This window comes from Cupressus sempervirens, chromosome 8 (assembly GCF_028749045.1).
Source record: "Cupressus sempervirens isolate cs-2001-9-10 chromosome 8, ASM2874904v1, whole genome shotgun sequence".
Lineage (NCBI taxonomy): Eukaryota > Viridiplantae > Streptophyta > Pinopsida > Cupressales > Cupressaceae > Cupressus > Cupressus sempervirens.
Window position 1 is genome coordinate 587,002,908 of NC_143125.1, and position 27,312 is coordinate 587,030,219.

At 37.3% G+C, this 27,312-nt stretch overlaps 1 protein-coding gene across 4 annotated transcripts in view; it reads right to left on the minus strand.

Annotated features, from left to right (window-relative positions):
- LOC149543802 (ribonuclease J-like) overlaps positions 1–27,312 on the minus strand; it is a 306,576-nt gene that overhangs the window by 135,473 nt on the left and 143,791 nt on the right. For all 4 annotated transcript variants that reach the window (XR_016355684.1, XM_089798486.1, XM_089798485.1 and 1 more), the window contains 3 exons: positions 27,123–27,203; positions 8,024–8,089; positions 7,836–7,928 (listed from right to left, as the gene is read on the minus strand). Coding sequence is in view for 3 of the 4 variants with exons in the window: in XM_089798486.1 (XP_089654612.1) it covers positions 7,836–7,928; positions 8,024–8,089; positions 27,123–27,203 (240 nt within the window). In the remaining variant the exon portion in view is untranslated. The remainder of the gene's footprint in view (positions 1–7,835; positions 7,929–8,023; positions 8,090–27,122; positions 27,204–27,312) is intronic.

Consider the following 27,312-nt stretch of genomic DNA (forward strand, 5'->3'; position numbering starts at 1 on the left):
TGTATTTTTAATTAAATTTCAGCGGTTTTTTAGGTTCCCAAGTTTTCCTCGAGTTTTTTTTTTAAATCGCCGAGTTTTTCCTGATTAAACTTTTGGGGGGCTTGGCGAGTTTTTGCATTTGGCGAGTTTTCCAACTATGGTCTCATTATCATCACCTATTATGAACATTAGAAACTAGCGTGGCAACAACTAGAGTAGATAATATAGCTTGCAAGTACAGTAGATAGGTTAGAGTTAGCTATGTCCATTATCACATTCATGGTTAGGAAAAACCGTCATTTCTGACTTATATGGAAATATTGCTGTCTTGAATATGATTAAGATGCTCAATGCAAATATCTCTACTGAATCCTAACCAAGGGTTATGTATATATATGTTTCAATGAGATGGAGTAACCTCTGATGATGCAGAAATCTCTTTATATTATCCTATGGCATTAGAAGCCTAACCAACATGGCAGATTATAGGAGGAGGGCTTCATCCTTTGAGCCTATTTCGAACATAATCTTATTAGAGAACTAATTGTGGATGGACCAGTTTAAGTTCATGTCAGCCTACCTCTATATAATTATGCAACAAAATTCTGGACATGAAAAGGGAAAAAAAAATGGTTCGCCTAAAAATCTTGCTAATCCAAGGCACTTCTTTCATTTTGTCTTTTTATTTTAATTTATATTTCTATATTTATTCTTTCATTTTGTCTTTTTATTTTAATTTATATTTCTATATTTATTTGGAATGTCAAAATTCTGGATATGTAGTGAGGACCGTGGTCTCTCATCTTTTACCACTAGTCCAAAGTGGATTTTACACTATCTATTCTAGTATTAGGACTGCATAAGTCCCTAATAGGCCGAAGGTTTTCTTTACTCCGCTCTATCCTACTGGTGCCCGCACAGAACAAAGTTTGTAAAATTATTGAAATAATAATAAAATAAATCCAGCTTTGGCCTTCTATTGAGCAAAAAAAAGAAATAGCCTTTGGAATATAACGAAAAAAATATGGTACTAGATTTGTATTCATTTAGTTTTTTTATTAGGGCATGTAAGTAGATAAAAATGTTTGTCTTTTGTACAGTAACATCTAGAACGTACCCAACCCCCTGACCAAAAAATATAACCATATGTCATATTCATCTAACCTTCCCATGCCTTGGGACCTATTCCAATTTTGTAAATTAGCTTAAACAACATTAATCACAATTACATTAGTTGAGTCACATTTTTTAACTGAAATAATTGACCCATTGGATTGATCATTTCATTGACCTTCCTTCTATCCATTCAACAACTCAACTTGCATTGTGAACCTCCATTTTGAGTCTAAAATTCAAAAGTAAGCTTATACTTAAATTGTACATACTGTAACCTAGGCTTTATGTCCTCTATTGTCATGACAATGACCAGAAATCCTCACCGCCCACAGCTACAGACTATGGTCTGCATTGCATGATTTCATCTTCTGGTGTGAATATGTCTACGTTGCACTCAGTTGATACTAACTAGAACTGTGTAGCTCATAATTATCTCCCATGACCTTTGTTCCATCACAGAAACTCTTTTCAATGCTTGTATAACCCAAGGAAAACTATGTCAACCAACTGGATTGTCGTCGGTATTTCTGTAACCGACGGAGTGATTGTTGTTAGTGTTTCTGTAGCCGACGGGATGATTATCGTAGGTGTTTCTGTAGCCGATGGGATGATTGTCGTCGGTGTTTCTGTATTCTGTAGCCGACGGGTAGATAGTTTGTAGTGGACATAATATTTGTGGCCAACGGACTCCTTCGGGAAGGTTCGGCGGATAGTATTTATATCCTGTCTAGGATCATTGTAAATCATCATTTATCTTATCTTATGAAGCATAATGTAATGTTCTGGCATATGCGAATAATACGAGTTCTGCTGTTCATGTTCCATTGTCTGTATGCATTGCTTTAATTTACCCGTACAGTAAACATTTGGCGTCATTGACCAATGGACCTGGAAAGGCAGGAAAATGAACAGTAATGCCGAATCAACTGCACAAGAATAAGGGCAAGCTGAAGGACAAGGACGAAATATGCATGGCACAAGCAGATCTAATTTTAGCGCAGCAAGCCGAGCGCCACAGGAGGTTCCAGAAGATTACTGCCGACGCACATAGAAGCGCAGAAGAATTGCTAGAGGAGACTTGGCAGCGGGTGGAGTTCGTGGAAGAAGCACCGGAGGAGTTCTTGAATTTGTGTTCGCCGAGGGAAGACAATTCTGACGGAAGAGCATCGACTCACACGGCTCAGAGTGCTGAAGGAGCACGAGCATGAAGTGACCTCTTCATCTCGGGTACACTTCCGCAGGAAACAACTTCAAAAGATCCTTCTTCTTCACCAAGGTTCGCAGCTTTCGAGATCGACGGTGTTGAAGAGCAGACCGCCGATGTGGGAGTGCAGACCGTTGGTGTGGGATTGGAGACCTCTGGTGTGGGAGTTCAGACCGTCGGTGTGGGAGAGAAAACCGCTGATGTGGGAGTGTAGACCTCCAATGTGGGAGTGTAGACCTCCGGTGTGGGAGTTCAGACCACCGGTGTGGGAGAGCAAACTGCCGGTGTGGGAGTGCAAACCGCTAGTGTGGGAGTGCAAAGCCACGCTGTCGAAGTAAACAATGCCAGTGTCACAGGACCCAACAATGCCTGTTTACCAAATCCAATTGTGATGGCGAGACCCAAAGAAAAGCTGCCAAAGTTTGATGGCGATGGTACGGCCGATCCCATTCGACATTGCAAAACATGTGAAACGATCTAGAGGGCAAATGGCATAACTGATGAAGATGACTAGATGAGACAATTTCCGGCCACCCTACGAGGCGTGGCAATTGACTAGTTTACTAGTACAGATCCACAGAAGCTGGACAGTTGGAATAACATTAAAAAGGAGTTTTTGGCCAAATTTCAACTATTGCGTGACAATAATGAAATTGTAGCAGAGATCTTCAATACTAAGCAGGGGAAGAATGAAATTGTTCGTGTCTACGCCAGAAAATTAAAAGACTTGATAAACAAAATGGAAAGCAAGTTGGCAGACGAACTTCAGAAAAGATGGTTTGTGGAAGGCCTACGCTCAAAGTTGCGGAGGAAAATGAAAATTGTGCCACCATCGTCATATACGGAACCTTATAACAAAGCATTGGACCTCGAAAGTGAGCTGAAGAAAAAGAAGAAGATGAAGACTAGCTCATCTGATTCGGATGACGACGAGCCTGCCGAAGATGATAGCAGCAACAATGAAGGCAACAGTAAGAAGGTTTGTGCCCTACAGAAGGACATGATCCGCATGATGGAGTTTAAAAACATGCAGAAGGAGCCAAAAGGCAGTGAGTTGTGGTGCACGGAGTGTAAGACCGACGGTCATACTAAAGGATTGTGTCCAAAGAACCAATTCTGTGACATTTGTCAAATCATGGGCCATTCGATAAAGGAATGCCCCTTTAACATGAAAACTAAAGGATCTCCGCAAGTGCTTCTTACACAGGCAGCTTCCACGTCAGGAGGCAACGGAAATGCAAACATTGATGGTGCCACTCCAGGTGGGTACAAGAATAATAGCAAAGGGCAAAATAACAATAACAATGCGAACAATAATAATAATAATGGGAGTCGAAGTCAAACCCAGTATGATGCAAACGGACGGCCGATTGTTTAATGCCGAGCATATAAGTTGTGGAGTCATTTTGCACGGGATTGTATAGCGGCAAACACACCGAAATTATTATGCAGACGATGCGGACCTAGCGACCATGAAGATGCCAAGTGCCCAAAGTTTGGAGTAAACTTGATCACTATCAGCATGGATGAAGAGGAGGTTCTGGCAATTACACGGAGGCAAGCAAAACTGCCGGTGGAGGAAAAGAGAAAATTGGAGAAAGCGCAAGCGAAAATTGGAAAGGCATCGCCGGCAGAGACATCTCAGTTGAAGGACATCACCGGCACCTTGGCAAGGAACTACACGAAACAAAACATTGTACGGAAGATCTTTTAAACGGAGGTACCGGTCAAGATAAGTGACCTCACAATGCCCCAGTTACGGATGGCCATTCTGAATCGTACACCGTTTTCGAAGGCAACAGAGGACACAGGAAGGGACAGTAGGGAAGTAACAACAACAAACCCAATGCTTCTGGCACTCACAACGCGAAGGCATCTGGCGATCATCAAGATGGGGATTTTGAGAAATGTTCTGACAGACACAATTGTCGACGAAGAGTCCGGTGTGAATGTGTTGCCGGAGGATACTTGGAAGAAGTTGGGAAAGCCGACATTGTGGCCACCTACATTCCAGTTGCTCACGGCAGACCAACATAGGATCAAACCGTTGGGAACCTTGAGGGCGCACCCAGTAACTATTGGAACACAACCATTTTTATTGGATTTCGTGGTCATTCCATTGAAAAGAAAAGGATATGATGCTATTCTAGGATGTAATTGATTGGTGCAAGCAAAAGTAAAACATGATTGGAAACGTAATACCCTATCAATGGAGCGCGAAGGCAAAAGATTCATAATTGACCTGCACACACAAATGGTAGGTGAGGAGGTAGCATCATCAGATTCAAAAGGTGAAGGCGAAAGTGACGACGAAGGAAAGAGGAGAACAAAACCGGATGAAGGAGTATTGACACTAGAAGGAGGATCGAATGACGACAACCTAGACTCGGTGAATGGCCTTTACCACTGGCAAATAGAAGACTACGAACTCTTTTCGAGTTGTAATATGCTAAGGGTTGACGAAAGTGAGAAAAAAGAGGAAAATGAGTGTCCGCCGGAATACAGAGAAGCAAATGACGCAAAGGAGGTTATGGCTGAAGAAGGGAAGGACATACAATACAAACCCAGAAAAAAGAAAAATTCCACCGTCTGGTACACGGTGAATGGACCGCACAAGAAGAAAAGAATGCATCGCACCATAAAATTACTTGAAGGGTGCCGACAGCAAAGAAATAAGCTAGATGCGCAACGATTGCAGGCACAGTGGGTGACGGAGGTGACACAGAATAGACATAAGGCATGGCATGACAAACTCAACAGGTTTCAGCCAGGGCAATTGGTACTCAAGTACGACGGTCGGAATGAAATCAAACCGAAAAAGTTTAAGGCTAGATGGGTTGGACCATATCAGAATCGAAAGGTCAATGAGAATGGATCGATAAAATTGGAGACATTGGACGAGCAAGAGGTGCCTCCGGTAGTCAACGGATCTAAATTGCAAATATATGGTGCCAGGAAGACTCCGTCACTGTCGCAGAATGGCCAGCTGACTCCCTCGTCGTTGCAGAATGGCGACGCCTGGAGGAAGAATTAAGGTGCAATTTTCCTTTTGAAAAAAAAAAAAAAAAATAGAGAAAAAAAAAAAGAAGAAAAAGAAAAAAAAACGAAAAAAAATTTTGACAAAAAAAGAAAAAAAAAGAAGAAAAAGAAGAGAAGAAAAAAAAAGAGAGAAAGAAAGAAGAAGCCGGCGGACAACTTGTCCGTGGACACATGTCCGCGAGCAGGCTGTCCACGGACCCGCGGTGTTGTGTCCACGGAGCTTTCTTACAATGATTTTTTTTGCCGCATGTAAAAGACTCTCCCGCGAGTGTGGAACAGTATTTCCGTGGTGTATATGGCCGTGAACTGTGTTTTACCTTTCATCCTCCTGCGGAGTTTATTCAGTAGCCCACAAACTCCATTCGTGGAGTTTTCGTTGGCATCGTTCACGCGTTCTTCTTTTGGGAAGCACGATAGAAGGGAACGTCTGCATGTTGTGTGTTGGAGTGACTCTAGCAGGCGGCGGCTTTGGCTTTGGCTGGGGGTTTGAGTCTAGATGATGTTGATGAGTGTTTTTGTGTTCCAAGCGGCAGATTGTGGAGAAAATAGGTTTGTGGAGGTTGTTTGAGTAGGAATGAGATGTTTGTGAGCGGATTTGTGGAGATTGTGAGCTGTTCGCGGCGTTCTTTCCCTTATCTTTCTGTGGAGTTCTTCATTCCAACAATTCTCTTCACCTTTTCGTGGGCATCAATTGTCCCTGCAGATCATTCCCGTAAGAGTCTTTCCATGGGTGTCTTATTCCATTAACCTCTCACAGAGTTACACTCTATGATTCGAGATGTGATGAGTTCGACAGAAGGAAGGTGACAGGAAGTTTTCTAGAAGAATTAAAAAAAAAAAAAAACAACAGATTGAAGTAGTTCAGAATGAGTAACGGATGATGTCAAAAGGAAGGGGAAGCACCAGTGGTTGCCAGAAAGAGTGTAGAATCGGCACAACATGATAGAAATGGTGTGTTCTGTGCATTTTTGTGTGGGTTACCGAGTGCTAATTTGGTCTTGGCGGCGAGGGGCGCTGCCCCTCGACCCCGCCCTGTATTGCGACAGGGAGCGCACCTGGGGCACTACCCCTCGACCCCACCGGGGGTGTTGCCCCCTGGACCCCCAGTCGTTGCAAATATCAGTCGTGGGAGTCTAACCAGTTGAGAAGACTTGGAGCTGTTGCAGACATGGAGTGTATGTACCAGAGGCACTTGGAGCAGGTGTTAGACGTGAGGCTGTCATGGTGGATGCATAGACAACTCGGGAGGAGCTGATCATCCAGTTGGAGGCAGTGCAACAACACTTGGCTCAAGGTATTGAGGAGTTGGAAACAGAGAATGCAGCACAAGTAGCTATCGAGGTTAACTTGTCTTAGCAGAGGTTACAGATGCAATGGGGTCAGAGACTAGTTTGGTGTAGGTGGAATGAATGTGAAAGTGATATGATAGAAGCAGATTTGTCTTGTTGTATTAGCCCGTTAATGTATTTTGTCTCAGATATTTTGTAATTGTCGTCCGGAGACGACTTTTTCTTTTTGAGGGGGATGGTGTCAGCTGACTGGATTGTCATCGGTATTTCTGTAGCCAACGGAGTGATTGTCGTCGGTGTTTCTATAGCGGACGGGATGATTGTCGTCGGTGTTTTTGTATTCTATAGCCAACGGGTAGATAGTTTGTAGCGGACATAATGTTTGTGGCCGACAGACTCCTTCGGGAAGGTTCGGTGGATAGTATTTATATCCTGTCTGGGATCATTGTAAATCATCATTCATCTTATCTTATAAAGCATAATGTAATGTTCTGGCATATGCGAATAATACAAGGAGTTCTGTTGTTCGTGCTCCATTGTCTGTATGCATTGCTTTAATTTACCCGTACGGTAAACAAACTAATTCGGGCAATTTTATCTCCTGTCTGCATGCTAGGCATTCCACAGATCACCACCATGCACGAGTATGGTCTATATTGAAGAATTTCAATTCCTGCTGTATATTCATCTCATCTGTTTGCCTTGTTGATTCTGGATAGAGACTGTGTAGATTATGTTTATCACCTAGGACATTTCATCCTTCATTCTGACATCAGATAATAAGTACAAAGTATATGCCACCTGAAAGAAGTATTTGACAGTTAGAAATGTGACCAGGTATGTTTGACACTTGAACTAACCTATCCACTTCTTGTGTATCAGAAAACTAATCTAAAACTGTTTGGCTCTAAATAATGACAAAGATTTTATATCATTCATAGAACATGTTGTACTTGAAGCAGAAGCTTTTTGATAAAGCTGAAGGAATTTTTCCTGGTAAGAAGACTAAAGGATATTTGTAAAACATCTGAGATTGAACTGAGAAGGTGAAAATCGAAAAAGCTAGTCCATATACATCCTCATATTCAATTTGTTCTCTTCTGAAATATGCCATGGTCCTGTTCTTCCAATTTATTATTTTGACAAAGGCTAAAGTTTTACTCAAACTGCATCATAAAAAATATGAATAAAGAAATCCAGTTATCTACCCGAGCTGAATACAATATCAAATCATCTTTGTTGAGCTTCAGAGAGTGACTGCTCCCAAATGATGCAAGATTTAAAGCAGCACGAGGTTCTGCCTGCACCAACACAAACTAAGTTTCATAAGAAGGACCTAATTAGAATCTAGAAACTGATAAGATATTACAAACTCCAAACTCTGTGAGAACACTACCTGTGAACCTGTTGTCACAATCAGAAGATCATGTGGTGCATAAGCATCCATGTCTTCAGGTTTTACCTGTCATGTAAAACCAATGATAAGCTACTCATTGATAATTTTAGAAGTGCAAATGGTTCTGATTGCTACTAAGAGTAGGCAAGTTTAAACATATATACAAGAGTGCAACTGCCTGTGGGCAATCAGTGGAAACCTGAAGAAATACTTTACTGCTATTTGAATAAACAATTATTTATTGCACAGTAAACAGATTACATACACGTGAAAGATTTGTATGAATGTTGTAAAGTAATTCATCGGACTCTTCATATGATAAATGAATTGCTTTATTTATTCATAGGCACTCCTAAACAAAAACTGATATAAGGGAACAATTCCAACATGAACTCCCATTTCTTGAATTCAAAGCTTCCATGCAACCCCGTGACAATTGTTAAGGACCTAAAACCATTAGCAAGTGCTAAAACTGTATCTTGTAACTATCACCAACCAAGAAGGTATTAGCATGCTCATAGGTGAAGATCAAAACATAACTAACACAAATTATACTCTCTGCATCAACCTCCCAAAGAAAAAGTCATCTTCTAACAAGAAGATGAAAAATACATAACACCTCAAAGGGTAGAAGGAAACAAACTGTGATGAACCCCAACCGGTTCTAACTTCAATTCTAGTGGTTTGACATTTTGTCAAACACATATCATGCAAGCTGTGATACCAATGTAAAAGCCACGACTGGTTCTAACATCAATTCTGGTGATTTGCATTTTGTCAAACACTTAACATACAGCTCTAATACCACTGTAATGAACCCTCCTGGCTCCCTCAAGAACTATGTTGAAGAAATTGTTTTGTTTTCTCCATTTTGGAGTTTAACAATTTTTGTTTTTGAAATATATATGTTTTTTTGTGATTTTTTCGAATATATAAGAATTGCTGATTCAGTTGATATGAAAATCAAATCACTATGAATGCCAGCACAATAATGACGACTTGCAATTATAAGTTTTGCAAGTTTTGCAATTATTACAAACACCTTAGATAAGCAATTTAGAATTTAAATGAACCTAGATGTAGTTAGCCTTGGAATTTATTGCAGCAGTTTATGTGAATCTATGCAACCAAATAGCAAGTACTTCTCCCTTTCAGCAAACACTGCTGGTAGTATGACACAGCTAGCAAATAACTAATAAATGCCCTTGAATGTTCAAATGCAGCTATACCAAATCAAATGTCGCTTCATCACAGGAAACTGCAGCATACATAGATGTCTCTCTGTGACGTTTTCAGCCAAAATTTGCAAGTAATACTCCCATAAAAAGAGCTCAGCTCTTAATTGCAGCGGTCTCAACGCATAAGCACAGTAGAAACACCTTTGGTATCAGAATGGAAATTGCAGACCAGAATGAATAGATTGGTATACCTCAGCACCAATTGATCTCATACACCTTTCAGCAGCAAACAGAATTCACTGGATCATTTACCAGCTCAAAGTGTAAAGGAGGAGCTCAGATTTCCTCAAAATCCATGTCCAAACCCTTGGACAGAAAACTCAAACAAAATAGAAACAATCATGGAATGAATTGCTCTCTCACAAAGCATTTCTTTTATAACATTTCAATCTAAAAAGCTTCTCCTTCACACCTTTCACTTAAAAGGCTTCATCATCACACTTTTCATTTAAAAGCCTTAATGCTCACACTTTTCACTTAAATTATGTTTTTGCATTTGGTAGCATATTCAACTTTTAAATATAATAACTCATTTATAATACAATGGCTAGTGTCTTCTTGTGCACACTTTTCACTAAAGAGGCTTCTTCAACACACCATCAAATTAGAACATGAAGCTTATAAAGTCATTTATTAAGTTAGACTTAATAAATAATTTTCAATATGCAACTCATTATTAAAGCCCAATAAAATAATGACGAAGTCTGTACTGAGGGTGTCAAAACTGCAATGCCAAAAATGGAAACCTTGCTCATTTGACTTACTATAAATGAAAAGTCGCACAAACTGAGATCCTCAGATCTAAGTGTCAGCTCATGAGGGTCGCAATGATGAACTGACATACCCAGGCTTATGGGCCCTACTAAACTGGGGACATTGCGTAGACATCTCTAGAGGTGCAATACTAGAAATGGAAAAAGATGGAGTGGAATGATAACATACAACTTATAATCTATAAATATCTCTTGTCCATTCCTTCAAGCAGTAAGAAGCTGCTAGAAGTTCCAGTCAAGGAATGGGTAACTTAGCTTTATGAAATTTCTCCCATCCTTGTTGACAAACTTATTCTTTTCTATCTTTGTAATATGAGCCTATTTGGCTAGCTAGGCATAAAATCTGTCCTCTGATCTTCAACTTGCTATCTTAGTTTCTAAGTATAACTGATTTATTCATCAATTTACCTCCATTTGTCCAGCTGCCAATTCTGTTTACATCACATACAAATAACAGAACATCTAATTGATTGAGCATAAAGAATCAAGCGCTTCCCCATTAAAGTGACCAAAAGAGGGGTATTCCCTTATTGGAACCCACTTCTATTTCATCCAAACAAATTATGGATTATGCCACCCATAAGAAATAAAAATTTGAATGAATTCAGAATAATATCTCCTTAGACCAATGGTTGAATATGTAAAGCTTTTTGTAAAACTAGGAGAGAGCAAGTATTATCTAATCTCCTTGCAATATCTTTTATGGCTACACTCATTATGTGTGTATGGGATCCAAGTCTTGAATATATTGTTAAATACAGCACACTGTGTTTTTAGGATCTAGCTTTGAGAGCTAAATCAATTTTTTCTTATCTTTACTAGGCAGAAGGCTGTGTGGCTTCACTATCCATATTGTCCTCTACTCAAAGTGGTGTATAGAAGTTATGTTCGACTTGAAAAGTACAGCGTGTAATTCATGCATGGGCTTCATTAGATGGAACTTCAGAGTGCCAATGGGAGATCTCACTGAGCTTAACCATTCATTAAGGCAAGCTTCTTTGGGCAATTCCACTTATGTGGTAATAGGTGACTTAACCTTCAATGTCACCTTCTTTTCTAGGGCCTCCTTCAGATTATGATTCAGCTTGTATTCTTTTCCAAATTATAAAATTATGAAAAAACTTGCCTTCTCCACCTTTCTTTGAACTACCTAAATATTCAAGGAATTCAAAATGATATCTCCCTAGACCAATGGTTGAATATGTAAAGCTTTTTGTAGAACTAAGAGAGAGCAAGTATTATCTGATCCCCTTGCAATATCTTTTATGACTACACTCCCTTGCAATATCTTTTATGACTACACTCATTATGTGTGTCATGGGATGCAAGTCATGAATATATTGTTAAATACTGCACACTGCGTTTTTAGGATCTGGCTTTGAAAGGCAAATCATTTTTTTCTCAGCTTTACCAGGCAAAAGACTATGTGGCTCCACTGGCATAGCAGATATCCATATTGTCCTCTTGCTCAAAGTGTTGTATAGAAGTAATGTTTGACTTTAGAAGTACAATGTTTAATTCGTGCATAGGCTTCATTCATAGAACTCTAGAGTGTCAATGGGAAATCCATTGAGCTTAACCATTCGTTAGTGCAAGCTTCTTTGGACAATTTCACTTACGTAGTAATAGGTGTAGTTATGACTTCACTTTAAAATTTCAATGTCACCTTCTTATCTAGGGCCTCCTTCAGATTATGATTGATGTGGAAGAACCGAGGCATCATATGTATACAAGAGATCCTAATTGATATTTTTAGCTTGTATGTTCATTCAAATGTTTGATAATGTCATTCCATGTAATAGAATTCAATTGTAAAGGAAGGTATCATAAAAAATGCAATGTTGCCCACATTGTCATAGTTAATGTCCCAATTGGTTCAATGTGTCAAAAGTTGTAAAATGGCCTTTGAAAGGGTAATAAGCATGTAAAAGGTTGTCAAATGGTCATTTGGATATGTCTTGAAGGTTTATGCAAAAGCCATGGAGTCATGTTTGTCAAAAGTCATAAAAGTTGTCAAGAAGATGAAAAGTTACAAAAACGCAATAATGCAAAATTGAATTAAAAGTTGTAAAAGGAAGTCTAATGGTCATGGGTGGTAGTTGCTAATTTTGTAATTTGATCTCATACTGATCTGATTCTACAGATCATACAGATCTGAGAATGCATGAAATCCCTTAAAAGTAAAGCCTATAAGTAATTTCCTTCTCCTTTATAGGTATCGGCGTCTCCTTTGGGCAACATAGTTAAGGACTAACTAAATCATCTTGGTTAGTTTAATGTATTAACATATGTCTCCATGTAAAAGTCTCTGATTTTAAAGAGAACAATTCAAGGCTGACCTAGATAGGGACATGCGCTTTGGTTGTAATATTTATATAGGGTATGTTTGTGGATAAAGGACACACGAATATTACATGATCTGCTCCTTTAGCAATACTGCCCTATCTGAATTATTGCAGAGATAAAACCTTTTCAGAATAGTATTTATACTATTGGTAACACTTCATACAAGTCTGAATTATAGATGATCATCTTGAGCAAGCACTATAAAGGTATTATCTCAATCTGATTTGTAGCAGAATTTGCATAAACTTTACATGGTATCCGAGCTCTGGTAGTCGAACCTAGGCTCTACAAATTGACAATCAGACTTTAAATATCTAGCAACATCCTTCCATCCTCAATGGCAAGCACAATCAGACCCAAGGAAAGGTTTGATGGAAAAGAAAACTTCATTGCTTGGAAATTTAGAATTATGATGATTCTTGAAGACAATGATGTGAAACAGTTTGTTGATAAAGCATCCAAGCAACCTGATGTTGAACCTAATAAAACTATCTAGAGTAAAGGAAACAAGAAAGCCATGCATATTATATTAGATGGAGTGAAAAATGAAATAGTACCTATGCTAATGAAACATCAAATAGCATATGATGGATGCATTATTAAACGCATATGAGGTTAAAAATACGACTAGAACCCTTGCACTAAAAAGGCAACTAAATCATATACAGATAAAGAAGGGAGAATCTATGAACTCTTACTTCCTACCGGTGGCTAGTCTAAGAGACGAACTTGCAAGTATAGGGACCATAATTGACGACAAGGAACTAACACTTATGGCTATAGATAGGTTACTATATTCATGGGAAACATTCTCACAAAGAGTAAGTACTAGAGACAATCTTCGAGACTTTAATAGACTTCAAGGAGATTGCCTACAAGAAGAATCTAGGAAACTTAAGAAAGGAAGAAAATTGAAAATTGAAGATGAAGAACTTCATGTTCTCAACACAAATTCCTATAAAGGTAAGAAGAAGCACTTCAAGAAGAAGAAGGGAAATCAAAGAAATGAGAAACCTAAGAAAGATTTATCCACAATAAAATGCTTCAAATGTGAAAAATTCGAACACTATAGATCTAATTGACCTGAGAATACAAAGCAGCAAGTAAACTCTACACACGTTACCAGGAAAGAAGAAAACTATGATCTTGAGAATCGTGTATTGTATTCTACACTATCAAATGAAGTATCAAGCAAAGCATGGGTAATTGATAGTGGATCATCTCGACATATTACAAGATACAAAGAAGTATTAGATTTAATATCATAAGAAGTTGATGTCAAAGTTACTATCAGTGATGATTCCTCCCATTCAATCAAAGGAACTGGGAATTGCACTTTGAAACTAAACTCGGGTATTTCTCTACATCTCAAAAGAGTACTCTATGTACCACGAATAAAAAGGAATTTAATTTCTGTTACAGCACTTGAAGATGATGGACATAATGTTGCATTCATGGATGATAAAGTAATGACCTAGTCTAAGAACTCTTCATTCAAGAAATCAAAGTTGATTGGTCAAAGAAAGGGATTTCTGTATCAATTAAATACAGAACATAGTCAACCTATTCAAGCCTTAATTCATGAAGCTGCTGATATAAATGAAATATGGCACAGAAGGTTAGGAAATCTAAATTTCAAAGCCTTATCAACTATGGAAAAGATGGTAATTGGTTTACCTAAGCTGAATAAAGACCATTCAAGCATATGCAAAGGATACACTCTGGATAAATACACCAAAAATCGATTTCATGATAGCACTAGAAAAACTAACAATGTTTTCCAATTATTCCACTCAGATTTATGTGGACCTATGTCTATTCCTTCTCTTGGAGGATTCTGGTACTATATACTTTTTATAGATGACTTTTCTCTAGGAAAACTTGGATCTACTTCTTAAAATGTAAAGAATCAGAAGAAATCCTTACGAGATTTAAAGAATTCAAAACCTTAACTGAAAACTTATTAGGACACAAAATCAAAACTCTTAGGACTGGTAATGGAGGGGAATATACTTCAAATTTGTTTAAAGAGTTTTGTAAAAAAGCAAGAATTAAAAGGCAGTATATTGTTCTTTATAACCCACAACAAAATGAGGTAGTAGAAAGAAAGAATAGAACAATTATAGAAGCAGCAAGAGCTATGATAGTTGATCAAAACTTAGAATATTATCTTTAGGCAGAAGCCTCTTGTACTGTTGTCTATATTCAAAACAGAAGTCCTCACTCCCACCTTAGAGATAAAACTCCTAAAGAAGTCTTTACTAAGGGTAAACCTAATATAAGCCATCTTAAGATATTTGGGTGCCCAATATATATACATGTCCAAAAAGATAAAAGAACTAAGTTAGAACCCTCCAGGAGGAAAGATGTTTTTGTCGGGTATAGTGAAACATCTAAAGCATATAGGATTTTCATACCTAGTCATAAAAACATTGAACTTAGTAGGAATGCAATATTTGAAAAAGATTTAGCATTCAAAAGAGCCCTAAGTTCTGAAGATCCCTCTCCCTTACCTAGTTCTGAAGAAAATACTGAACTTGAGTTTTAGAGGGAGAACATTGAAGAAATTGAAGATGAAATTCAAAAGCTTAATCTTGTGGAAACTCAAAATCCAAATAAAAGACCACTTTGGATGATTAAGACTGTAGAGGAAGCACAAAACTTTGCTGCAACATCTAGAACCTTCAGAGAAAGCAAAAGACCCAAAAGATTTTCTAGTTATGCAGCAAACATGAGTGATCTATCTAAATCAAAACCAACCAATGTTTTAGATGCAATTAAACATACAACTAGGAAGGATGTTATGATGGAAGAATACCAATCAATTATTAAGAATGATGTTTGGGAAATTGTTCGAAGGCCTGAAGGAAGATCAGTTGTTTCTTATAAGTGGATATTTAAAATTAAGCATGCTGCTGAAGGTAGCATTGAAAAATATAAAGCCAAATTCATAGCTAGAGGTTTCTCTCAGAAAGAGAGAATGCATTATGAAGAAACCTTTTCTCCAATTGCTAGATCCACCTCTGTAAGAGCAGTCCTAGCTATTGCAGCATCAAAGGGATGGAAAGTACATTAGATGGATGTAAAAACAACATTTTTGAATGGAAAGATTACAGAAGAGTTATATTTGGAACATCCTAAAGGATTTGAAACTCATAACTCTAAAGTCTTTGTTTGTAGGCTCAAGAAAGCTCTCTATGGACTTAAACAGGCTCCAAGGACATGGTATGAAAGAGTTGATAAGTATCTCTCTAGTTTAGGATTCTCCAAGAATGAAGCTGATCCAAATCTCTATCATAAAAAGGATAAAAATGATATGATCATTTTGATACTATATATTGATGATTTACTAATAACAAGTGATGATCATCTTATAGATCAATGCAAGAAAGATCTAAAGAAAGAATTTAAAATAAAAGATTTAGGACTCCTTCATTACTTCCTACGACTGGAAGTATGGCAAAATTCTGACAGCATCATACTTAATCAAGGAAAGTATACATTAGACATCTTGAAGAGATTTGCAATGTGGAACTGCAGACCTATGTCTTCTCCAATGGAGACTAATCTACACAAACTTAAAGAAGCAACTGCAGAATCACCCTCCATAGATTCTACTCTTTATAGAAAGAGGATTGGGTCTCTTATGTACTTAGACCTGATATTTGCTATGTTGTTAATGCCTTAAGTCAGTTTAAGTGTGAGCCAAAGGAGATTCACCTAGTTGCAGTCAAACACATCATGAGATACAAGGCACTCTTAATCTTGGGCTCAAGTATGAGAAAGTTGACTTGGACTTACATGGGTACACAGACTCAGATTGGGCTAGCCATGTTACTGACAGGAAAAGCACTTCAAGATGCTATTCCAATTTAGGCTTAGTGATGATATCTTGGATATACAGAAAGCAGGCAACAGTAGCACAAAGTTCCACAGAATGCTTAATACATTGCAGCAGCAATGGCCTCTCAAGAAGTAGTTTGGCTCAGAGAGTTACTTGTGGGATTATTTGGTCAAATCATGAATCCTACTATTATTCATTGTGATAATCAAAGTTTCATCAAGCTTTTTGTGAATCCAGTTTTTCATGATAGGTCCAAGGATATTGAAATTTCTTACCATTATCTAAGAGATATGGTAGATAGGAATACTGTAAAATTAGAATACATTTGCACTACAGATCATATAGTAGATATTCTTACCAAACCTCTCTCTCGAGTGAACATAGATCACTTCAGAAAAAGACCTATTATGGTTGAATTGTAATACATTTGTATTCTTTAATTATTCATAATTTTGAATTTAAAATTATCATTGTCAGGCTATTGACTATTATGGGCTTCACCATTTGTATTCATTATTTAAGAGGTGATGATCTATGAGATAATGAACACTTGTCTAAAAGACATTATGAGAGATAACGATCTCTTAGATAATGTGTTGAATAGTAGAGAACTACTGTCAAATCTAGATGAGTTTAAGATCATATTGTGATGTATATATATCTATATCGATGAGTCACAACTTGGATAAATGAAGAATTTAATCATTCTCTGGATTTTATCCTGTGTTCTGGTAGATCTTAACTTAGGATCATGTTGTGATATAGGCTTGCAAGTACCTATGAATCATAACTTGGATAAAGGAAGAATTTAATCATTCTCCAGATTTTATCCTATATATTGCATTCCATGCAATATTGTTATCACAAGTATAAGTCATATCATAGGCATAATAATATGACATAGTATCATATGTTCAATGATACCACATGCTTAGAAGATTCAGATAGATATAGAGTATCAATCTATGCTTATTCATCTTAATTGGTGATGCTAGATATGTTATCTCTCAATATGATTATCAAGTTAAGAGGGAGTGTTAATTTTGTAACTTCGATTTCATATTGACCTGATTCTACAGATCATACAAATTTGAGAATGCATGAAATCCCTTAGAAGTAAAGCCTATAAGTAATTGTCTTCTCCTTTATAGGTATTGGCGTCTCCTTTGGGCAACATAGTTAAGGACTAACTAAATCATCTTGGTTAGTTTAATGTATTAACATGTCTCCATGTAAAAGTCACCGATTTTAAAGAGAACAATTCAAGGCCGACCTAGATAGGAACATGTCCCTTCTAGGGACATGCCCTTTGGTTGTAATATTTATATAGGGTATGTTTGTGGATAAAGGACACACAAATATTACATGGTCTTCTCCTTTAGCAATACTGCCCTATCCGAATTATTGCAGTTATAAAACATTCTTAGAATAGTATTTATACTATTGGTAACACTTCATACAAGTCTGAATTATAGAAGATCATTTTCAGCAAGCACTAGAAAGGTATTATCACAGTCTGATTTATAGAAGAATTTGCATAAAATTTACAGTAGTTGTAAGGTCCAATCTGACCAAGAAACTATGAAACTCATTGTAAACTCGTACCAAAACATGAATGGAAGGAAAGTGAGCATTTAAGATCTTTTGGAGCACTTTATACTTGTAGTTTTGTTTGGTTTTCTTAGTTCATTCGTTGTTTCCAGGCCCTGTACAGCCATGTATAGCCTGGAAACAATGTATTATTATCATGGTAGAGTAGAACAATGAATAATATTTCCATTGCTTTTGGTTGACTTAATTTCATGTATTTTGAGAAAGTTAAGAGCATCAATGTGTATCGTAATGTAATGATTGTTTTCTGGGATAAACCTTATATCTCTGGAAAGAGGGCTGAATTAGCTCACCAATGCAATTGGGTTGGTACATTTTGGTTAAGTTTTGTGGAAGTTATGTTACTTTTGGTGAAAACTGGTTTCAAACTCTCTTCAATGGAGTTGCTGAAAAATGGGTTTTTGTACAAGGGTTGTATCTCTCGATTCCACCGTTGGGTTTTGTTGAATTTGAAATATGTTAGTAGGAACCAAATTTTCTAGATTCTGACTGAAGCGATTTCAAAATTGATGCATGGAACAAAGTTATGGATGACAAAGTAGGGGTCTATCCACACTGTCAATGACAGTCATAATAATAAAAGAATCCTTTTATGGTTGCTTGAGGTTAACTTTGTAAATAGAGATTTGAAGGATGTTTGAAAGCATGACTTAGATGGACTTCTTTTGTTGAAGCTTCTTGAGTTGAATTGGTCAGCTTGTGATGAAAGATCCTTGGGAATGCTTGTGTGAATTGCTTTGGAAGGTGAAGAGTCCATTTGGGGTTTGATGAAGCTTGAAGATTGATTAAAGGAATGGGTGAATTGCTTGTGATAGGTGGTCTGTTTGGGGCCTATATAGGGGTTACCTGATTTCCTTAGCCTTGGAAGGGTCTTGAAGTTAACCCTTTCCATTTGGAGGGTCTTGAAGTTAACTCTTCTTCTTCTTTTTCGTCTTCTGCTCACTTTCCAGGTTCATTGCCCAGTTGTATGCTTCAGCGTATGACGATGGCAGCATGATCTTCATCTTCTTGCGCTACTTCGAGTGTAGGCCTTCAATGAACTATCTTTTCTGCAACCCATCAGCCAGCTTATTCTCCATTTTATTTATCAAGCCTTTTAATTTCCTAGCATAGACTCGAACTGTTTCATTTTTCCCTTGTTTTGTATTGTATATCTCCGCTACAATTTCGTTGTCATCACGCAATTGTTGAAATTCGACAGTAAACTCCTTAAGGTTGTCCCGAGTGGTTAATTTCTAGGGATCTGCATCGGCAAACCGATCAATTGCAATACCCCGTAGGGTGGCCGGAAATTGCTAGAGCCATTCCTTTGTATCTGTTATGCCATTTGCTCTCCAAATCGTTTCACATGTTTTACAATGTCGAATAGGATCGGCTACTCCATCACCATCAAATTTTGGCAATTTTTCTTCTAGTCCTATCATTACTATTCGAACTTGAGGGGTTTGTGGTGTACCTGCATTGTTTTGCACTCCCGTGTTGTTTTGGACTCTTGCACTGTTTTGCACACCAGCGTTGTTCTGTACACCTGCGTTGTTCTGCACACCCGCATTGTTCTACACACCCGCGCTGTTCTGAACACTCGCACTACTCCCGACAGTCGTGCTATTTGGTGAAGAAGGGTTTTCATCAACCAAAGTTGTCCGTTCCGAAAGCATATCTTGGACGAAGAGTTTACTCCACGCTTGTGCTCCCTCGGCACTACAAGCCATGCGAGTCAATACTCTTCTGTCTAGATTATCTTCCCTCGGCGTATGTAGGTTCAAAAACTCCTCCCTTGCTTCTTCCACCAATTCCACCCGTTGTCAAGTCTACTCCAACAATTCTTTCGTGCTACAATGTCCGTTAGTAATTTGCTGAAACCTTCGTCTGCGTTCGGCCTGCTATGCCAAAATTAAGTTTTCCTGCGCAATGCGTATTTCGTCCTTTCCCTTTAGCTTATTCTTATTCTTGTTCAGCTGATTTGGCATTAGTCTTCATCTGCCTACTTGCATACCAAGTCCATCGAGCAACGGCACCAAATGTGTTCCGTACTGGGTAAAGAAATCAACGCATATAGATAATAGATAAGAACAGCAAAACTCCTTGTATTATTCGCATATGCCAAAGACATTACATACAGATCATGATTTGCAATGACCCAAAAGGGTGTATAAATACTTTCTGAAGAACCTTCCTAAAGGAGTCTGTCGGCCACATGACAATTACCGAAGGGTCCGTCGGCTACATAATAAGAACCTTCCCAAAGGCCCCCGTCAGCTAATACACAATTTTACTGACGACAAGGACCACAATAGAAGCTACTAAAGCTATGACGCATGATCAGATCCTTCATACCTCATTTTGGGCAGAAGCCTCTAATATTGCAGCTTACATTAAAAAAAATGTCCTAACTCTAGTCTTGACAATATAACTCCTGAAGAAGCTTTTACTCGAAACAAATCTGACTTAAGTCACTTGAGAATATTTGGGTGCCCAATTTATATTCACATTCCTAAGGAGAAAAGATCCAAATTACAGGCACCAAGAAAAAAAGGGATATTTGTTGGACATAGTGAGTCATCCAAAGCCTACAAGGTATAGGTTCTTGGTCAAAATATAATTAAGCTTAGCAGAGATGTAACTTTTAGAGAAGACATCGCATTCAAAACATCTAAAAACATTACTAAGACAAATGATGAGTCTCCTCAAGACATAGAAGAGGATCCTAGCATTGAACATCAAAGGGAGATACTTGTAGAACATAATGAGCCTATGATTTCTACTCCTAACCCTGCTACTAATAGAAAAAGACCACTTTGGGCAAGCAAAATAATTGAAAAAGAAAAAAACTATGCTTCACCCAAGGCCACATTTAGAGAAATCAACAAACTAAGAGGTTACTCAACTTATGTAACTCTTATGAGTGAACTAATTAAATCTGAGCCTCCAAATGTTGAGGAAGCACTAAAACATCAAGTTTGGAAGGATGATATGATCGAAGAGTATCAATTTGTTCTAAAGAATGATGTCTAGGACATTATGCCTAGGCCTAAAGGTAAAATAGTTGTGTCGTCCAAATGGCTATTTAAATTCAAACATGCAACAAATGGAAGTACTGAGAAACACAGAGCTAGATTTGTTGCCAGAGGGTTCTTCCAAAAGGCAGGAATCAATTATGAAAAAACATTTGACCCACTTGCTCGTTACACTTTAGTAACAACCATAATTGCTATCGTTGCCTCAAAAGGATGGAAAATACACAAAATGGACGTAAAGACTACATTTTAAATGACATCATTGACAAGGCAGTATACCTAGAGCACCCTGAAGGATTTACTATTCATGACAATACTTCTCATGTTTGCAGATTGAAGAAAGCTGTATATGGCCTCAAACAACCCCCTAGAGCCTATTATAAAAGATAGATAATTATCTCACCAAGTTGGGATTCACCAAAAATGATGCAGATCCTAACCTCTACTTCAAGGTAACAAATGGTGATTTGTTAATCCTCATTCTTTGTGTTGATGCTTTACTAATCACATGTGAAGACCATCTCATCATAAAGTTTAAATATGATATTTCTTTTGAATTTGATATGAAGGATTTGGGTCTCTTGTATTACTTCCTAGGACTAGAAGTATGGCAAGAAGAAATTTATATCAGTTTAAATCAAGGTAAATACACTATTGATATTCTAAACAGATTTGGAATGATGGACATCAAACCTCTGTCTACACACATGGAAACAAATCTACATAAACTAAAGGATGCAATCTCTAAATTAGAATTAGTTGATCATACTCTCTATCAACAGATAATTGGATCATTGATGTACTGGTGAATACAAGGCCAGACATTTGTTATGCAACTAATGCTCTCAGCCAGTTCATGTGTGAACCCACGAAAATACATCTTGTAGCAGCAAAACATATCATGAGGTATTTAGTTGGAACTATTGGACTAGGATTAAAATGTGATAATGTTGATTTACATTGGCATGGATATTCTGACTCAAATTGGGTTGATAGTGTTGGTGATCGTAAAAGTACCTTAGGGTGTTGTTTCAATTTAGGATCTGTCATGATATCCCAATTCAATAGAAAGTAGTCTTCAATTGCAAAGAGTTCTACAAAATCCGAGTACTTTGCAGCATCCATGGGAGCTCGAGAAGCAATGTTGTTGAAGAAACTACTGGTAGGGTTGTTTGGACAACCTTGGACCCCATCATTATATAGTGTGATAGTCAAAGTATAAAAAATTTCGGTAAATCCAGTACTTCATAACAGATGAAAACACATTGAGATACCATATCATTATATCAAGGACATGGTGGAAAGAAATGTCATGCAACTGATATTTATTGGCATGAAAAAGCAAACTCCTAACACTCTAACCAATCCTCTATCAAAATTAAAAGTGGAACTCTTTAGAGATAAACTTGGTATGATAGAAATGTAATTATATAATTTGAGGTTGAGTCTCAATCAATTTTTAATGTTAAAAGATATCTATATGTATACTCCTTTTTCTTATCATCTTAGTTAATACATGATTATGCAAAAACATCATGAAAGGTGACAATGTTTAATTGATGTTTGATTATGAATACTATTCTAAGGTAATGATCTTAACAAAAAGTTTAACCTGTTGTCAAGATGAATGTCATTTGGTCTATATCCATCGAGATCACGATAGTGCATATCCTTTATGTAACTAACTAACTAACATTAATGGGAAATGGCAAGCTGGATACTATAAGACGTAGTATCATTGGAGACACCATGTGCAGATATTTTCTTTAGTAGGCATCATGAGACTTGATGCCAGTGCACATACCAAAGAAAATATAAGTATGGGGAATATCTTATGGATGATATTCTTGGATGTACCATAATTTGATGATACCTAAGGTAACATCTAAATAATGGATCTATATTGCTATCCTTCACCACACCATATCATACTAAGATGATATTTCTCTCTCATTACTCAAGAGTAAGGTGTGTTAAACTTACAAACAATCCTCCCTAGCTAAGAGGGGGTGTTAACGTTGTAGCTTCAGTCAGATTGGTTTGATCAAGAGATAAATTGCAATAATCAGCAATTATGGCTACTAATCATTATTATCTCTAACTAAAATTCATTAGATAATTCACATAGATATATATATACAGTGTACACACATCTGTAATTGTTAATATCATCTAATGATTATTAATCTATGAGTAATTATTGACCAATATTCAAATCTGATTAAATCAATAATCTGTGTGGAGCAATTGTAATACAAATCATTTACTGCAATTACCAATTGATATGTTTATCATGCAGATCATGCTCTTAATAAACAGCAATTATCATTATGCAGATCGCATAGCTATGGAATGGCAACTTGTGTTGTCATGAGCCAATGGCAGTAATGCATCGGACATGCCCCATGTAGGGACATGTCACTACATGGGACATGTTTATTTGTCTCTTATATATATTATACGACAGTACTAATACAATTGCAGCGATCTCTAACAAATATCTTTGCATTTTATATTGAAAACAAACTCAAGCATATACTAAGATTGGCAGTAAATTATATATACAGGACCTGCAAGAAAAATATGGTTAATTACATCAACAAGAAGATTCAAGTTGATTAATCCATCGCATTAAAATTTAAAAAGGTATTAAATTTGGTCCTATTTCCTTAACAATCACTTCATGCATTGACTTCACACAGAGATTCATTGATCACTTTGATGTGAGGGATCCAAACTCAACTTCAACAACTTGGTGCAAATAAGGCAAAGTAGTCTCATGGATAGCCAAAAGGCTTTAGATTTTGGTGACTTGTGTTTTGGAAAGCAAACTAGTGGTACTATTCATGGATTGTTTGATGTATCCTTTTGATGGGTTGGGTCAAGGACTAAACCTTAGTACACTAACCAAGCCAATCAAGAAGGAATGTGAAATAGCTAATTCATCATCTCCTTCCAATAGTTCCACACATGCCGAGCCACCTCTTACACAAAAGGACAAGGTTAAGAAAACATTCTAGGAGCAGCCACCCATGGATGAGGCCACACATCAAGAGGTCAAGAGAAAGAAGCTTTGCAAGGAGCCTTGATAACCCAGTCACAGCCTTGGCAAAGAGAAGATTCATTACATCAAGCTGGTGTTCAACAGTGAGGAAGAAGGCAAGAAACCTAAGGAGCGTAAGGAAGAGACTAATCGTGTAGAGAAGATTGCCAAATATTGGAATTGGCTGTGTCTTTCCTTAGAATGGTACACAGAAAACAAGGATTCTTTGGTCTCTTTTTTGAAGGCATAGCCAATGCTAAACTCGATATCTTTGTGGGGCTCTTTGTGGTTGATCTCGCTGTCTATGCTGATATGGCAGATTCAGGGGGAGTGGAATAGACAAATTTGAGATAAGGAATGTCCAGTAAGTTATCAAAAAGATCAGACTTGGGATCTGTGAAGTAGCAAGTAGTGAAGCTTATGGTAGGAAGGTGGAGTACATAAGTGAATGAGATAAGTGCGTGCAGGTTAGATGGGAGTATCTGAGACCTCCCAACATAAAGATTGGTTCCAAAGCATCCAATAGGATGCATGCTAAATGGACAGCTCCAAGTGTGGGCAGATTTAAACTCAACTTCGATGGGGTGGCTAAAGGCAACCCCACTGAAGTTGGTTATGGATGTGTGGTTAGCAACAGAAACAAAGAATTGGTCAATGGAAAATATGGATATATGGGAAGTGCCAGCAACAATGAGGCAGAGACAATGGCCCTAATTAGGGGGTTGAAAATGTGTATACAACAAAAGTATCAACCTCTTGACATTGAGGGTGATTCCCAGGTAATCATCAATGCAGTCAAATATGAAAACATCACCAACTAGAAGTTAAAATAACTATCAAAGCAAACCTTGGATTTGTTAAAAACTTAAAACTAATCCCTGAGTTTAGAATTGCTCACACCTATCTATGGGCTAATATGGCAGCCAACTTTATAAAAAATGTGGGAGTAGGCACAAAAGCACTGTGGAGCAAGTATTGCTAGCATAAGGAGTTGGAGGGATCTCCATCAGGTCCTTGAGGCCAATCATCCCACTGCAAATAGTGATCATGTAGGTATCGAACGAGGATAGATTAATTACAAAATTGTGAGATCAGAGAAAGCTCAGATCGATCTGGATCACTCCAATCAAAGTTGGGTACAAGTCTAGAAAGGAATCAAGCAGCTGGCAAAAGAGCATTTTGAAAGATTCTGGGCCAGAATTTCAGACAGTAAGGACTGCAGATTTCATAGAATCCATTGATTTAAAGAAAGTTTTTAGGACTCAGTCAGAGACCCTTCAATCTGCTCGAACTAACTGGCTCAAAGTAGATTCAAACAGATATGCATGATCTGCACCAAATAAGAGGGTCACCCGATGGAAGGATTTATCATGGAAGATGTTATTGCAGTGGATCATGCTTTTATTTTGGGTTTTTCTGGTGTAGGATTAGGAATTTTTTTTATTTCATGATGTTTGGGAGCTATCCCCTTTTTATAACACTTAATAATAATAATAACTTATGCTATCAATATATCAAATGCACAGCTTTTTTCAATGGCATATAATAATCACAATAAAATATTTTTAGTTTCTCACATGTGCAACAGAGCATATAAGTTTATTTTGGAGCAATTCTTAAACCTTAGAATCTTGTCTTTAGATAAACACAACATACAATTTTCACAAGTGTGAACTTCATTGCAAGTCCATTCCTAGGAAGAGCTGGGTTTATGATGAACCCCCCTATTAATATGCTGAAGGTTTCCGTCCTCAGAGATACAATTTGATGCAAGCATCAAAAAAATTCATATCAAATTCAATAATCCTGAACATGTTGAATGCACTGCAAGCCGCTCCATATAAAAAATATTGATGAACCTTCTAGACTCTCCACTCATGGCAAAGCTTCTCGAATAAGTTGGAGAGCTTAATTAAATAAAGTGGCTTAATAATATTACTTTATTTTAGTCACTTTTTAATTAAATGAATTACAGTAAAGTCATCCTTTTAGTTTTAAATTTATTTGGACAACTTCAGAATAATTAATTTTATTTATTTATTTCATCAAAATTTACAGACATTACATTATGACTAAACTAACAGCAGCATGGAATTTGCAAAGTTGAACATTGTCAAATTCTAAGGTGAAAATATTAAACTATTCGATGGTGATAATGATTTATTGTAGCTTTGGCATAGTTGGTCTGAGTAATTAAATTTATTCTTCAAAAACATCACAAGTTGACAACTTCCTTGTGTCCCCATTCAAAATCCAAAGATACTTAAGATAATCCTTGGTTGGATTCCTTGCATTGATGAAAGTGCCAGGTTCTTTTCTGTCATTGCAGCTACATAAGTAATCATACATAGCCATTATACTTCCCATAACCAGCAAATATTATCTTTTCCAAAGACTTCAATCAAACGTTTCCAGGGAACCAAAGAAATTCCCAAGTGAATAAAAAAGCGGCGCAAATATCTAACTTTGCATTCTTACCATTTTATGTAACATGAACTATCCAAGTTGATCCTACTTTAATATACTTGGGAAGCTTTTGTGCTATGGTCACAAACTCCCAATCTTTGAACCCCTCACCAGGGAAGTCAGCCAAGTTCAATCACAAATAATGACCATTTCTAATAAAACATTTAATAGAAAATTTACAGGACTGTGTAGATCTTAAAAACAATTGGTTCATGAATTTTAACAAAGTGAAGTCACTCATTCAATCTAGGTATCTGGAGGGAATAAAAGTTGGAGAAGTGAACTATAAGTCTGTGGTATGTTTCTATTTTTTGTCGGGTTTCAAAGAGTAAGAAGAGTTCTATACAGTTAACATGACTTCGAACACCTGTAAAGTTTTTCTTGTGTGTTTTACACAGATAGAAGAGCACTCTAAGACCACGGGGAACCAAGTACTGTGATGCAACTGGTCTGTCCTTAGGAAAGCTGCATGTTTCCAATCTATTATCTGGAGTATTTCATACTTGTGACAGCAAAACCGTAAGTTGCAATTCTTGAGTCCTAATCATTTCATGTGTGCATGCATCTAACTTTATATGTTGATGTGCTACCCATATTTCTGCTTCCCCAAACATGAATTCTTGTTATAGCTCAGGTTCAGGAAAACTCATAACCTTATGAAGCAATAAAAAGTCCTAAGTAAACTTCCAGGCCCACACTGTAAATGCAATGTTGAGAGATGCTTATCGCATGGACTTAGAAAGATGGATACCATAGCATACCAAGGTAGAAGGATCAAATGGGGCTTTACCATCCTTCCAGGCAGCATCCATGTATGTCTTCAATGACATGCCAATAAAGACCTGAACAGTTGTAAAACAATTATTCAATGTGAAATGAAACTGAAATGGAATCATATAAATAATTTATGCCAGTTTCTTGAATTTAATAAGCATTTTCAAACATATGTTA